The 15,697-nt window shown below is 44.0% G+C and overlaps 1 protein-coding gene across 1 annotated transcript; it reads left to right on the plus strand.

The window, feature by feature from the left end:
* Positions 1 to 1,616: 1,616 nt before the first annotated feature.
* Positions 1,617 to 14,442, plus strand: LOC125443652 (cytochrome P450 2J4-like). Its single transcript, XM_048515904.1, has 9 exons — positions 1,617 to 1,988; positions 3,604 to 3,766; positions 6,254 to 6,406; positions 6,975 to 7,135; positions 7,486 to 7,659; positions 10,339 to 10,477; positions 10,931 to 11,118; positions 12,926 to 13,067; positions 14,087 to 14,442. Exons 1-9 carry the CDS (start codon positions 1,830 to 1,832, stop codon positions 14,272 to 14,274), a joined length of 1,467 nt encoding a protein of 488 aa, XP_048371861.1. The 5' UTR covers positions 1,617 to 1,829; the 3' UTR covers positions 14,275 to 14,442.
* Positions 14,443 to 15,697: the final 1,255 nt, after the last annotated feature.

Raw genomic sequence — 15,697 nt, forward strand, 5'->3', positions numbered from 1 at the left:
CACTCCCCAAAAATGGGTCATTACAGAAGGCTTGTTTCACCTTTACGCTAAAGCAAGACTCTAAGAGACTGCTCCAAATTAAAGAGCACTTGCAGAAAAATATGATATCCTGGTGGTAAGAATGTTTAAAGACTCATGATGAATAAGCTGGATTGGAAGGGAACCTAAGAATACAGTACCAATGCTTGGGCTCCCAATCTGCTAGTTTAGTGAAAGACTGGAATCAATTGGTATCACAACCTCTCTGATCAACAGCTCACCATCCCAACCACAGGAACAGAGGAGCCAATGGAGAAAATCACTTTACCACCACAGGGATATCAAACAGACAACAAAGAGAAGAAGGGACCAAAGAAGACATTACAGGACAGGGGTGGCCTGATTTTAACACGAGAACTAACTGACAATTGACACCCAAGTTTTAACAAATTAACTCCAGCAACATTAGTTCGGAAGCCTTGGCGCAGAAACTCCAAATCAAAAGCAACAAACAATTGTCAAAGCCCCCCTTTAAAAAAAAATATGGTGTATGAATGGGAAGTGGACCCAAACCATGGAGGCTTTATATCCTTCACTGATCCAAAGTAATAAAGCCACAAATCATAAGACCACTTGAACTCAGTTGGTCCAATTCCCTACAATCTGTACAGCAGGCAAGGGTGCCACCACCATCTAAGGTACAACTAAGTGCCCTCGAGGAACTTCTCTTATAACAGAAGCAATCATCTAAATTGAAAGTTCTGAGGCATCCAAGAAGGGACAAGGAGTTACCTGAACCTGAAGTTTATGAGGCATTCAACAAGGATAAAGATTTACCTTACTTCAACAAGCAGCGCCCAATAATCCATCATATAAAGACGCTGCTATGGACTCAAACACAGAGGTCACTTGCAGTCTGTATATAGGGCTAGCAGTATGGAAATACAACTTCCCAGACCCTTCCAGTGAGAACATCTTTAAACAACAGCAATAGAAACGGATGTGGTACAATCTCATATCGATGAAGAAATTGGGAAGTTGAACTCTACAGGACTGACTCACTACCACCAAAATGTCCCACCAACAGGCCTTGAGATCATCTCCCCTGAACATTGCTGGGTGGGTAAAATAAGACATTGAACCTGAATTTACCTTGCACTACCTCACCCAATTTCATATCATTCTTTACAGGAGACATGGATGACCCTCCCAATCAATAATTCTGGTTACAAATCATTTGCACTCCAGGCCTCAACTTTAAAGAAGAGAGGCACATCAGAGGTTTAGTAACATTTATGCATTCAAGGAATTGCCTCAACTGAACTTGATGTGTGTGAACCACCATGCATGCATCAGAATACTGTATAATAACAAAAGCTTTATCCTTCCAGCGCTCGACCACGGTGCTGCTGGGTCAGCGGTGCATTACTACACTCTCCTTTGTCTGTCCCCACCCCCAGTCTCTTTCCAGCTGTAGTGCCACTCACTTACCTAGTAGTAAGTTAAGTTTAATTTTAAAACAACCGCTGGTGGCAGGGCACAAGAGGAGGAATCGGCAGGGAGCACAATGCTCTGGCTCTTTGCTCCTGTGGAGGAGAGGGGGGGGGCTGGCAGTTGAATGTGCCCCCCTACATGACACAGGGGAATTGTGCCCAAGGCTTGAGCCGCCCCCCTCAAAACGCCAACGCACATAAGGCAGTTCAAGCTGTAATTGCACAATCAGCCTGTCCCTGTCCAAAGTTTACTTTCTCAGATGAACAAGGAAAGTCAGCACTTAAAGTCTTTCTTATGTGCCTGGAATAAAAGCACTGCACGTAGTGGCTGATCTGTCTGCTTCCTCACTGTCACCCATGGAGGTTTTCAGCATTCTTCTGCTGGTTTCTTTCGTGTTGTATCTTTTCTGGAATACCACTCGTTCCAAACAACTCCCCCCAGGACCAAGGCCGTTGCCTCTGATTGGAAACTTGTTGCAGGTTGACTTGCACAACCCTCTGAAGGACTTGGATAAGGTAGGACACTTCAGTGTTCAAATCAGCGGTTGGATTCAGCACCACTTCGGCAGAACCGGTTGTTAAAATGGTGCTTGTAAACAACAAGTTGTTAAGTTATTTGAATCCCACCACTGGTTCAAATGTGTCACAAACAAACAGTGAGCAGATAAGGTGAGATCCAGGAAGATCTACTGTAGTTCCAACTGCTGCAGAATATGGGAAGGCATGGCTGGAATCCTTCTGAATAAGATTGAATGGCCACTTTCTTGACGGAGCAAAAGGTTCCCTAGAGAGTTTTTACCACCTGTTAGACTGTTGCTAAAGATTTACTTTTAAAAAATGAGAACTGGCGATTCAGAGAACCTGCTATACCTCTTGTGAAAATGGTATATTGATATATTATATTCTGGTTTTTTTAAAAGAGTGAAAGCCCTGGAAGAGGGGGTGGCCACTTTCAGGCAACTGGGGCAGTCAGAGGCACATCTAGGGGAAATGGAGCCCAGGGCAAAATCTGAGTTTTCTGCCCCCTGGGCTCTATTTTCCCTAGATACAGGGAGCGGGGAGGGAGACATCGAACCATCTGCTGAACTCACAGAGCAGTGCCAGGTTGGTGATGGCACCCAGGTCAACAGTCCAGAGCCGGTGAGTGTGGCCTGGGCCCAGTGGCCCCCCACATGATTAGATGCTGTGTACCCAAGGACATGTGGCACCCCATGTCCCTCTGGCAGATACGCCCCTGGCTGGGCAGGGAAACTTTGAGGAAATCTTTCATGTGGGGAAGTGCCAGGTCTGCAGCTGTCCCAGCAATGAGGCAACCACAAAATCCTGTCTCTGTATGGAAGACTCCTTCAAGTACTGGCCTTCATATTAGGTTATGAATAGGAATGCTGGTTTTCAAAATAGAGGTGGCCACCTTTATCAGTATTTTTCGTGTTCGGCTTTAAAAAAGCTGAAATTTTTGAGAATGCTGGAAAAAGTCGATGACCCACATCAAATGTTTTAGCTTTCCTGAAAGTGTTGGGTTTTTAAAAAGCGAAACCTGGAACATTCCAATCCCACACATCTGAATGCAGGGTTTGGCTGACCAGACCCCAACGTCCAGCTGTGCGGGGCTGTGCCTTGCCACTTGTCAAACCAGAATTGATCGGGAATCCCACCCTTCCAGGTAGCCCTGCTTGCAAAGCTGAAACCAACTTTGCAGGCAGCAGTGGAGGGCTGTCTGAAGGGATCAGCTCCCCGGACCCACCAGGCAGCTACGATAGTGAAAAAGCCGAAATTTATTTGGCTTTTTCAGCACCAGATTATTCAGCTCTGCCGAATAGCCTGGGTTTTATTCAGGGCAACCCCTTCCCCGAAAAAGCCTGGTGGTGGTGGTGGTGGTGGTGGTGGTGGTGGTGGTGGTGGTGGTTCTATTTGGTTTTGCAGAATGACTCGTGCTGTTTCAAAATAGAAATTACTATACGGAATAAGAAGTTATTATTGTCTTGTTTTCAGAATTAATTTTTCAGTTCTAAAAGATGCAAATATTACCTCATTTCTTCAAGGAATTGTGTTCCAGTCTACTAACATATTTAATCAAAACATTTGCACATAAGCTTTTGTTTCAGTGTTTCTGCTAACTATTTTTTTCCAGTTAGCACAAACATATGGCCCTGTCTACAGTTTGCAAATGGGAGGATTTCTTGTTGTGATTGTTCATGGATTTCCACTGGTGAAAGAGGTCCTTGTTACAAAAGGAACAGAATTTGCTGGAAGACCACATAGCCCTATCTTAGAGGTCATCACAAAGAGAAAAGGTATAGTTGCCTTTTGGGTGATTTACCTATTTGTTCTATGAGATAGCATTATGTTACCCACCGCACTAGTGACAAGGTCTTCCTTGCTATTTTGCTTCAATGACGTAAGTTGAAACTTAAGAAACTTTCCATATGTTCAGTGTTTAATGTTCAGTTCTTTTCCTGCAGAGCATCATACTTTGGAGTGCTATGTAGTTGTGTAAAACTTGCAGTGTTGCCAATGTCCCTTAATCCTCCATTTTGTTGACCTTTGCCTCCACCTTCCTTCATTTTTATGGGCATGGGCATCTAAGAGATCTCTAAGCCTCATTGGGGTTATATGCAGTATACAATCACAGCATCATAGAATCAAGTTGGAAGAAACTCCAAGGGCCATCAAGTCCAACACCCTGCAATGCAGGAACACATAATCAAAGCATATGAGCATAGTAAGAGGTGACTTGACAGAAGAACAGATAGGAGCCTGAACATCCAGCCTGACCGTATTTTTTTTTTTCATTTTTATACCGCCCTCCCCCGAAGGGCTCAGGGCGGTGTACAACATTAACAAACAGATAAAACAAAAGAAGAAAATGCAGCATACAATTATCAGATCCAAGTAAATTTAAATATTTAAAATAGATGGCATTCAGCTATTTAAAACTCCTCTTAAGAGGGGGGACAGTCTCAAGGTATTTCTTAGGCTGTTTCGGGCACCCACATCAGCGGCTGGTCTCACCAAAGGCCCGGTGGAATAGCTCGGTCTTACAGGCCCTGCAGAACTCGTTGAGATCCCACAGGGCCCGGACAGCTGGAGGAAGAGCATTCCACCAGGCAGGGGCCAGGGCCGTAAAAGCCCTGGCCCTAGTAGAGGCCAGCCGCATCATAGAGGGGGCGGGGATTACCAGCAAGTTGGCCTCTGCTGACCGCAGGGACCGACGTGGGACATATGGGGCCAGATAGACTCAATATCACAATACTGAGCCCATAAAGCATGCCACAGGCTCAGTGAAGGGCCTTTTCAGAATGGAAGCTTCAAGAGCAAATGTGCTCAGTCAGAAACTGAAGACCCTTATATACCAAATTCTACTGGTGCCAATTTTATTCAAACAGCAAAATGAAATCAAATTCAAGTCCATTCTTTAGCCAGTATCTGGCTGTTGTGATTTTTTTGGGCTGTACAACCCGTTGATTCCAGCCATGAAAGCTTTCAACAATCTATTAATCTGTATTGGCTTAATTCCTTGTTATACAACTCAGTGCCTCTTAAAACTTGCTTCCCATTCAAAACCTGCCCCCTTTTTCCACACAAGGGAAACTTCTTTGCCATGTTTCCACCAATCAGGTCGCTGTGCAAAGGATTTACCCAAATTCCCCGCTTCTCTTCAAACCAAGGGGCTTTCCCCACTTACCATTTGCGGCGCGCTACTCCCAGCGCGCTCCCGGCACGAGTGATTTCTGCCGCGGGGTTGTGTTTCCCACTGCCCTGTCAGAAGGTGCCGTTTCTTCAGCGCCAAAAATGAAACGCTGAAGGGGCGGGAGAGTGGCAGCGTCGGGGCGGCTGCGTGGTTGCCGCCCTTGCAAGTGGAGAGCACCGCTGGACCCCGCGCTACTTTCCCGGAGTAGCGCGCAGCAAATGGTAAGTGGGGAAAGCCCCCAAGTGTTCTTGTCCCGGTGCTATTTCTCTGTAAACTCCACCATTGTTTTTGAGATTGAATATTGCATAAAGTGTGGGTAGGCACATGGGAATGTTACTTTGCTGTGGGCACTCTAATCCCTAGGGCTAAATGGTGGTGGAAAGGGCCTTCAAGTTGTAGCAGATTTATGACGACCTCAGAGGGATTGAAAGGCAAGAGATGTTCGGAGGTGGTGCACTCCTGCCTCTGCTTTGTGACCCTGGAGTTTTTTGGTGATTTCCCATCTAGGTACAATCAAAGGCTGACCTGCTTAGCTTCTGAGATCTGATGAGGTTGGGCAAGCTTTGGCAATCCAGGACAGGGTTTAGGGCTCAATCCACGCTGGATATTATTGCAACTGCATTGATGCATTTTTATAACTGGGTTAACCCCCCACCTTATCCCAATCTCCCCACCTGACGTCATGTCAGTATCTGACAAAAGGAGTTTTAACCCTCAGGAGAAACCTTGTTGGTTTCTAAAATGCTACTGGATTCAAATATAGCTCAGAATTCCAGTTTTCAAGCTGAAGGATGCCAAGGCAAGGCAGATTTGTTTACCTTCCCTGATAATTCAACCCAGAGGTGTAGCAAGGGGGGAAGTACCTGGTGCACTGGTGAGTCCTCCGCCCCACCCCGCCCTGGAATGCCCTTGTACCTCCCTGGAACGCCCCACCATACCCCACAGGGGCGCACCCCCGGTGTGTCATCCCCCCCCCCACGGCCCCCTTGGAACTATGCCTCTGATTCAACCTGAGAAGTGGCAGACCGCTGAAGGTTTAGATCAAGGATTTTATGAGACTCAGGAAATTTCCTATTGCATGTTCCTGCAGGCATAATTTCTGTGCCCTATGGGCAAGCATGGAAGGAACAGCGAAGATTTTCACTGATGGTTCTCAGGAATTTCGGACTTGGCAAGAAAGCAGTGGAGGAAAAGATCCTGGATGAGGTTGCTTACTTGATGCAAAGCTTTGAGGAAAACATAAGTGAGTAACACCCCTGGAAGGCTGCTGATGGATAACATCCCTACACACAACTCCAATTTCCAAAATTTGCAAATACTATTTTTTCATGCTGACAGCTAGTGTGATATGGTGGGTAAGAACAGTGGACTCTAATCTGGAGAACAAGGTATGATTTCCCCACTCTTCCACGAGTAATCTGGAGAATGAGGTTTGATTCCACATTTTTCCACATGAGGCCTGCTGGGTGACCTTGGGCTAGTCACAGTTTTCTCAGAAGTCTCTCACTCCCAACTTTCTACAAGACTCCTGTTGTGGTGGGTGGGATGCAATTGTGAGCTGCTTTGAGACTTCTTATGGTAGAGAAAAGTGGGGTATAAAAACCAAGTCTTCTTCTTCAATAAAGGAGGAAGAGGGGTTGGCTAGCTCTAGGTCCAGCATCCTGACAGAATTCAAAGCACCACAAAGCTAAGGAGTGATGGGAGAAAGCATTGCTTTTTGGAACTACATTGGTGATTATAAATCATGGCTTGTAGAGACAATGTATAAGGAAATTTGTTACTACCTTTTCTTCTCCTGTTTCATGCCACAGAGGAGCCTTTTGATCCCTTCCGTTTCATCGACAGCTCAGTGACCAACATTATCTCCATCCTACTTTTTGGAAAGCGCTTTGGATACAATGATAACTCCCTGAGAAATGTCTTAGACCTGGTGCATCAGAATATGAAATTGGTCGGTGGATTCTGGGCGCAGGTAGTGGCGGATAGAGCTAAATGTTTTATATAGTTCGTTATGATTTTTTAAAATTGCACAGTGCATCTGCTTATAGCTGCAACTCAATAGAGGGGAGAAAAGCTATGCCTCCTTTTCTGAATTTTCTGCTGGAAATCACCACTACCACCCCAACTCAAGCTGCATTTACCCTGGATGGAAAAGCTGGGGCAGAGGGAAGACCGGCCAATTTTCCCTTGTACATCTACAACATGGTGTAGTGGTTAAGAGCAGGCGTGTTGTTGTTGTTAGACAAATTGATTGATAAGTTGTTAGATGTTGTTAGACAAATTGATTTATAAGTTAAAACTAGCTCTTCTGCTTGCTGATAGCTTTACGATGCGGTGCCATTGGTGAGGTGGCTTCCTCTACCGCACCGGACTATGTTCAAGAATGCAGAGAAGATCACTGCCTTCTTGTCAAAAGAGCTGGAAGAGCACAGAGCGACACGTGTTCCTGGAGAGCACCGTGACTACATTGATGCGTATTTGGAAGAAATGGAAAAGGTATTTCACTTCTGGATCTGAGTTTGCACACAATTGTGCACTAAAATGTTTTTGAATATGTTGCTTTTTGAAAAAAAAACCCAACAACCACCAAGATGTAGTGTGTAGGCCAAAACTTGAACATACATCCCGAATTTATAAACTTCTCAGATTCAAAATTCAGATTTGGAACTTTTTGACAATGTATAGTATAAGTGCAAATTTAAAATTTGCCAATTTTCTCTCTTTTGTTTTCAGTTTCCTGTAAAGTCTCCATATTAAAAGGTTTTTAGCTTCAGTCCTATGCCCTAATCCAAAGGTTTCCATACCTGTTGAGCCTGTGGGAAATTCTCAGCGACTGAGAATAGGGAATGGACACTACCGCAAATGGCTACCATATTGGTTGGACTAATGGCAGAACACTGGGAGTTTCACAAAATGTCAAAAGGTTCCAAGCCAAGCATCCTCCCATGATATTCCTGAACAGATGTTCTCTGCAGATGCAAAGGTGATGCCTTCTGAGCTCTTCAGAAGCATCTCCTGTTCCAGTGAAACGAAGGAAAGCCAGGACTGGCTCTTTGCTTTGAGGAGAAGCAAGGAAACATATCGGCAGCACAGTGCCCAGGGACACCACTTTGGGAATCACTGCTCTAATCTGTGAGCTGGCTGTAAGAAAAGGAAAAGTTTTGTGTCAACACAACCCAAGCAATGGCCTCTGAAGGCCCATCCAAATTCTTGTGGCATAACCTTTTGTAGCACAATCAACAACGCAATGCTGCATATATTGCTGCAATGGCCAAGTGTATTGCACAGTATTCAAAAATATTAAAATTATAGTCACCAATTGTGTAACCTTATGTATTGTCTAAACAATGAACTAGACTACAATACTAGTATATAACATCTATTACAGTAATCTATGTTTCACAATATAATTTCATACATTCCAAAAGGGAATTATTTGAATTACTTGAAAGGAGTCTTTCACTGAGGAAGAGGAGTCGAAAGCACAGACAAACAAACACGTGTTGTGCTCTGATAATTGATGTTGATGGTTGATGTTTGATACATGCCCTTTACACAATTGTAAGAGTTCCTACTCTGCAGCGACAATTTGTGGATTACGCTACACGGATCCCCATCATCCAGGTGTGGCTAATCTACAGCTCTAAGACCCAGAAGCAATTAATTAACCGCAGAAGACCTACAAAATAAACAGTACGTCGGTTACATGTATAAATGGATTCGTGCAATACTCCTGAATCTATTCATGTGATTGGAAAGGAAGTATTCAAGTAATTCCCTTTTGGAATGTATGAAATTATATTGTGAAACATAGGTTACTGTAATAGATGTTATATACTAGTATTTTAGTTTAGTTCATTGTTCAGACGATATATAAGGTTACACAATTGGTGACTATAATTTGAATATTTTTGAATACTGTGCAATATACTTGGCCATTGCAGAAATATATGCAGCGTTGCGTTGTTGGTTGTGTTACTATTTGATGGTTCATGTTGCATAAGGTCATTTAAATAAGGCTTTGTAGACAAAGAGCTTATGCATCAACTAGATAAAGTGGTTTAGAAAGAAAAACATTTTAAATTCCAAAAGGATAACATAAATGGGTAACATTGCTGGTAGGAAAAGTTTGTTTTCATCTGTCATTTGAAGACAAGGCTACCTCTGAACCCAGTTCTGATTTCTCCCAGTCTTGAGTTTGTGTCCTGTCACTGCCTTGTGGACTCTGACCTTGATTCTTGTTCTGCATAGTCTTGGACTTCACCTCTGTTGATTCAGGCCTTTGACCTGGCCCCAAAGTTCTGCCCAATTGATAAAGGTCTCCAACTCCTCTGGATACTCAACTCAAGCGCGACTTTGCCCTCAATCTTATCTGACCTGTCGTGTATCTTGGTTAGGGATCCCAACTTTGGGTTGGGAAATTTATGGAGATTTGGGGGATGAGCCTGGGGAAGGTGGAAAGGGGATGGAGTTCATCTGATACCATATAGTCTACTTTCCAATGCTGCCATTTTCCTCAGGATTCTCTGTAGTCTAGAGATGAGTAGTGATTCTGGGAGAATTCCAGGCCCCACCTGGAGGTTGGTGATCCTGGCCTCAGAGCATGACAGATTTGTGATGTCCCTGTCAAACACATATCTGATGTGCCACTATCTTTCTTCCATCGCTGTTCTTCCCACTAGGAAATTCAAGGACATCGTGAGAAGCCAGAGAAGGGTCAGATATGATTATTTTCAACTATTTAGACGAACATGCCATCAGGTCACCCCAGACTCATGGCAAACCCCATCCATGGGACGTTCCAGGCAAAAGAAAAGCAGAGGTAGCTTGTGGTTGCCTTTCTCTGTCCAGCAACCCCAGACTTTCTTGGTGGTCCCCCATGCAAATACTGGTCTTAGCTTACAAGTTCTGTTGAGTTTGGGCCAAGTTGAAACTTTTCAAGCTGCTACCATATTAACCATTTTAAAGAACAGGCATGGTTCAAGTCAGATTTAGATCCTTGATTATCCAGCTACAGGTATTTCTATTGGTTATGCAGTTCTTTTACCACATATTCAGATCAGGTTGCCTGTTGTCCTGCCACACTAACATATCTTTGTGAAACAGCCCTTAGACTCCATTTAGCCATGAATCTGATTATCTAACAGAGTTTTTAATATTTTTTTTCAATGAAAGCCAGAGAATAAAGGATCAAGTTTTGAAGAAGAAGTCCTGATGAATATACTGACCGATCTGTTTGTTGCTGGATTGGAGACAACCTCATCAACACTTCTGTGGGGTTTGCTCTACATGACGATGTTCCCAGAGGTTCAAGGTTGGTAAAGGCCCTGTGAGGATAGTGGGAATAATTTGTCTAAAAACAATGTATCGAGATCACACGTCATTGTCAACATCCTCTTGAAAAGCTTTCATTTAGGTTTGGAAGGATCTGATCTTCAGGCATGCTATATAATTGATGGTATTTTGATGGTATATAATTGATGGGAATTAAGGAGAACCCGTGATGCACATTTGACTGTTATGTGTTACACAGTGTGGGAACCCTAGACTCAACCTATGTATTCCATAATGTATAAATCAGAGCAACTGCCCAGCTTCCAATGTTGGATTGGGAAGAGTGTCATAGTGCTGATAAACAATTTAATGTGTTCAAAAATTATTGTGTGTAATAATGGGTGGAAGAAGAAAAGGGTTGAAGTTAAGATAATAATCTGCATGATGCCAGTTGAAGTTGCCATTTACATAACATGCAATCTTTGCTGCTTAGAGAAATGTCAAGAGGAACTCCATGCTGTTTTCGGAAATAATCCGTGCATCGAGTACAAAGATCGGGACAAGCTTCCATACATAAATGCTGTCATTCATGAGACCCAGCGCTTTGCAAATGTGGTACCCCTCGGAGTCCCTCATGCACCTATCAAAGACGTGCAGCTTTTGGGTTATACAATCCCCAAGGTAAACCTGAAAGAGCTGAGCATCGACCATGATGTGTTGGTGTGTCTCTATAGATGAATCAATGATTTGAAGGAAGCTAAAGAGGAAAATGTTGTTTGGCTGATATCAAAGAAAGTTTTAGAGTCATAAAACAACTATAGCCAGAATAAGAGAACCATTTTGCAGGGGGCAGTTTGGAGAGCAAAGTGACACTAGGGTTAAGTATTTCCCTCCACATGTCTCTTTCCTCCTCTTCTGATTACCGCCTTATGTTGCTGCATTAGTTTGGGGAGGGCAAATGTTGGAGCCCAATATTAACCTCTACTGGGACCCCCTCTTGTTGTTCCATAGCCCTTTGATTGCTTATGGCCCCTGTCACTCCTTTGCAAGTATGGTATGTTTGGTCCTCATGGTAGGCCAGACTGTTGAAAAAATGTATTCTAGTACTTTGGAAACAGAGCCAGCATGGTGTATAATTAAGGTTCAAATCCCAGCTCACATCTTGTGAGCTTAGGTGGTGAATGTGGGTTGGTCACATGGTCTCACAGCCCTGACCTGGGTTAGTACTTGGCTGAGAGACCTCCAAGAAATACCAAAGTCCTGATGTGGAGAGAGTCTGGCAATGGCAAACCACCTGCGAACATAAGAACATAAGAACATAAGAACAAGCCAGCTGGATCAGACCAAAGTCCATCTAGTCCAGCTCTCTGCTACTCACAGTGGCCCACCAGGTGCCTTTGGGAGCTCACATGTAGGATGTGAACGCAATGGCCTTCTGCGGCTGTTGCTCCCGATCACCTGGTCTGCTAAGGCATTTGCAATCTGAGATCAAAGAGGATCAAGATTGGTAGCCATAAGTCGACTTCTCCTCCATAAATCTGTCCAAGCCCCTTTTAAAGCTATCCAGGTTAGTGGCCATCACCAACTCCTGTGGCAGCATATTCCAAACACCAATCACACGTTGCGTGAAGAAGTGTTTCCTTTTATTAGTTCTAATTCTTCCCCCCAGCATTTTCAGTGTATGCCTCCTGGTTCTAGTATTGTGAGAAAGAGAGAAAAATTTCTCTCTGTCAACATTTTCTACCCCATGCATAATTTTGTAGACTTCAATCATATCCCCCCTCAGCCGCCTCCTCTCCAAACTAAAGAGTCCCAAACGCTGCAGCCTCTCCTCATAGGGAAGGTGCTCCAGTCCCTCAATCATCCTTGTTGCCCTTCTCTGCACTTTTTCTATCTCCTCAATATCCTTTTTGAGATGCGGCGACCAGAACTGGACACAGTACTCCAAGTGCGGTCGCACCACTGCTTTATATAAGGGCATGACAATCTTTGCAGTTTTATTATCAATTCCTTTCCTAATGATCCCCAGCATAGAGTTTGCCTTTTTCACAGCTGCCATGCATTGAGTCGACGCTCCCATGGAACTATCAACTAAGACGCCTAAATCCCTTTCATCTCTTGCCTTGAAAACCCTGCCAGGTTGCCATAAATCAGTTGTGACTTGATGGCAAGAAAAAGTGCTTTGGACGGGGCCCTTTATTAGTCAGCCCACAGACAGCAGGTCCCATTTGCCTTGTCAAAGTATCGCATGCAGGTTGCTGTGGAATCAATTCACCCTCTTCCAACAGACAGGCAAAGAAGTCCTAGATGTTTCTGCATGGGTTTTTCCTGTGTTGAAAATGGGGACCAAATTGATTGGTGAAATAGCTTGTTGAAATGTTGCGATGTACTATTGGTGTCTTGTTGGAATGCTATTCTGAGCCACAGCCACTTCCCCGGTATGTGTGTGTCCTTTTGGCATAACTTGGTTTTTCTCTAATTCTTGCAGGAAACCACAGTTATAACCAACCTCATTTCTGTACACCGCGACGAGTCTCAGTGGAAGTACCCGCATGAATTCAACCCTTCCAACTTCCTGAATGAGGAAGGAGAGTTTGTGCAGCCCGAAGCCTTTCTAGCTTTCTCAGCAGGTAAATTCCTTTTGTTGCTACTGGAAAAACAGAGGTCTGCAGGTGCCACAGAAAATATACAATAGTCGGATCTTAAAACCTTCAACTCCACCTGATTTGTGTTGACTGCTCTATGAGAATGCATCCTAGATTGGCACCCATCAAGCAGAAGAGAATTCTGAATGTATGAATGGCTCCAAGTAGTGTCATGTTCAAGATGGATTGAATGATTCTTTAACCATGAGTTCAAATGTCTGCTTGGCCTCCCTATTGCTACCTTTAGGGGACAACAATCCTATGATTATCTTATAACCATTCCTGCTTTTGTACAGTGACTATAATTCATTTGGTGTGCTTAAGTGGATTTAAGACTGCAAATGCTTCCTGCCAATATTAGCTAGGACAGAAGTCTCTAGTTTCACTAAGCTTGTGGACGCATTTGCAATTTTGTAAACAAAATGGCTGCCTCAATGACAAGGTGGCTGTTGTGGAGTGGTGGAGCCAATCACAACATGATGGGAAGTTACATGCACATTTCCTCCTATTATGAAGTCAAGCTATGTGTGTGGAAGAAGAAAAAATTAACAATAATTTTAAAAGGCATTCCACTAAATAGAGCTTCTGCCAGAAATGTTTAAGAGTTACTATTAGAGTTAAGCATAAACTCACTCCCTGATATTCTGTGGTTGGCTCCACCTTTTGTGGCATCCATTTTGTGGTTGGCTTCACCTCCTGCAGCATCCATTTTGTAGCTGTAACTACCATCTTGTATCAGACTTCCAAAGATGTCCACTTGCTGAATAGGGTTGGGGATCCCTGGTGTTGTTGGTCATAGTAGTGCAGATGTTTATGAAGGACTGCTATAATTATAAATGCAAAAGCACTTTTGATTGCCAAAGTCATCCACAGAAACTTGATATTTCAGCAGTATGTTGTTCATGCATTTTACAACCCTGAAAAATGCTACCTGCACCATTAGGTAGATGCTGATACTACACCAGCCTTTATCACTACCAGTTTCCTTTTGTCTCTATTTTCAGGTCCAAGGGTATGCTTAGGGATGAACTTGGCTCGTATGGAACTGTTTCTCTTTTTCACCAGCATTCTGAGAAACTTCCAGATGGTGTGGCCAGATGAATCAAAGGCACCAGACCTGACACCCCAGTATGGGATCACCCTGTCTCCGCCACCTTTCAAAGTGGCACTGAAATGTCGCCGGGAAACATGAACTTTACTAAGTGGGGTTTGGATTATTTAGGACCTGTGTAGTGAGTTGGTTGAGTGTGTCCGGCTCTACTAGAGCACCATTAACTCAAGTTATAAAAGCAGACAGCTATGTATATATAATTCTAGTATCTTGCATGCTTTCAATTTTTGTATCCTATTTGGGTCTAAATGGGCAATGTTTATATTTTGATTGATAAATATATTTGATTGATAAATGTTCCCTAACTCTATGTTGGAAAACCAATAACAGGAGGGTGGAACTTGCTTAGCTATAGTTCTATGCACTTTGTTGCTAACATGGTATTGCAGTTAGAGTTTTAGACTAGAATCTTGGATTTCTAGGTTAGAATCCCAGCTTGACTTGGAAGCTTGTTGAATGGCATTGGGCAGTCCCTTTTAGCCTCAATGACAAAATGGGCGGGGTCGAGGGTGTCGGAAGACGACGAAGCAGCAGGACTTCCTGCTGCCTTGCCTTGCTGTCTTTCTGGTCACGTGGGGGGCCAATTTTGTTCCCCCTCGTGTCCAGGTTAGTGGCGCCCGGGGACAGAGGGTACCCCTCATCCCTAGGCAAATACGCCACTGCTTCCATTACTGTACAGCAGTGGGGCTGCTGCTACACCTGTCCAAACCCTGTCCTCTCTGGGATCCACCTGCAGGTCTCCAGAAATTTCCCAACTTGGATCTACTAACCCTACCAGAGAAGAGGAGAAACAGAGATGCCGAAGTGTTGGCTCTGATAGTGTAATGGGTTAAAGGGGAGTGGAGCAGACAGGAATGCTTCCTTCACGTACTGACTGTTAATCCAGAAGGATGTGATGTTTACACGCCAAAGCACCCTCTGTTATACTTCTCGTCATCCCCTCCCCATCAGAAGTTTCACCCAAACACTTACTGATTGGTTCCCCACCCTGCGACTTGGACAATATATACCCCAAACATTTCCTTCTCTCTGGACACAGTGTGTAACAGACTTCCCTCTGTGATACATCTCTGAAGATGCCAGCCACAGATGCAGGCGAAACATTAGGAACAAGATCCTCCAGACCACAGCCACACAGCCCGGAAAACCCACCAGAACCATTTGAAGCTGTTGTTGTCATTTTTACCACAGGATGGCAGTAAAGGATCGTCAATTCCTTTCTTTATCTGGTTTGAACTGATTCATTATTAATGGTCATTCCAGGAATAGGTGAAGCTGTCTTGAATCAGGCCATTATTATCCCTTCTGTGGTCTCAGGGCTGAGAGTGTCTCTCAGTCCAACATGTGTTTCCTGAGATCCTTTAACTAGAGTGCTCGGCACTGATTTTCGGGATCTTCTGTGTCCAAACTAAGTGCTCTACTATTCAGCCGTGTCCACTCCCAATTCAAATGTGCTTTCATTTGACTCCCATGATAGGGTTCCCAACCTCCAGATGGGCCCTGG

Source organism: Sphaerodactylus townsendi, linkage group LG14 (assembly GCF_021028975.2).
Source record: "Sphaerodactylus townsendi isolate TG3544 linkage group LG14, MPM_Stown_v2.3, whole genome shotgun sequence".
NCBI lineage: Eukaryota > Metazoa > Chordata > Lepidosauria > Squamata > Sphaerodactylidae > Sphaerodactylus > Sphaerodactylus townsendi.

Excerpts from the sequence above, each read along its gene's own strand:
- LOC125443652 (XM_048515904.1), top strand. The coding sequence starts at position 1,830 with ATGGAGGTTTTCAGCATTCTTCTGCTGGTTTCTTTCGTGTTGTATCTT. Across the intron at positions 10,478-10,930 it reads GATGTTCCCAGAGGTTCAAG|AGAAATGTCAAGAGGAACTC; the intron begins GTTGGTAAAGGC and ends TTTGCTGCTTAG. Across the intron at positions 13,068-14,086 it reads CTTTCTAGCTTTCTCAGCAG|GTCCAAGGGTATGCTTAGGG; the intron begins GTAAATTCCTTT and ends CTCTATTTTCAG.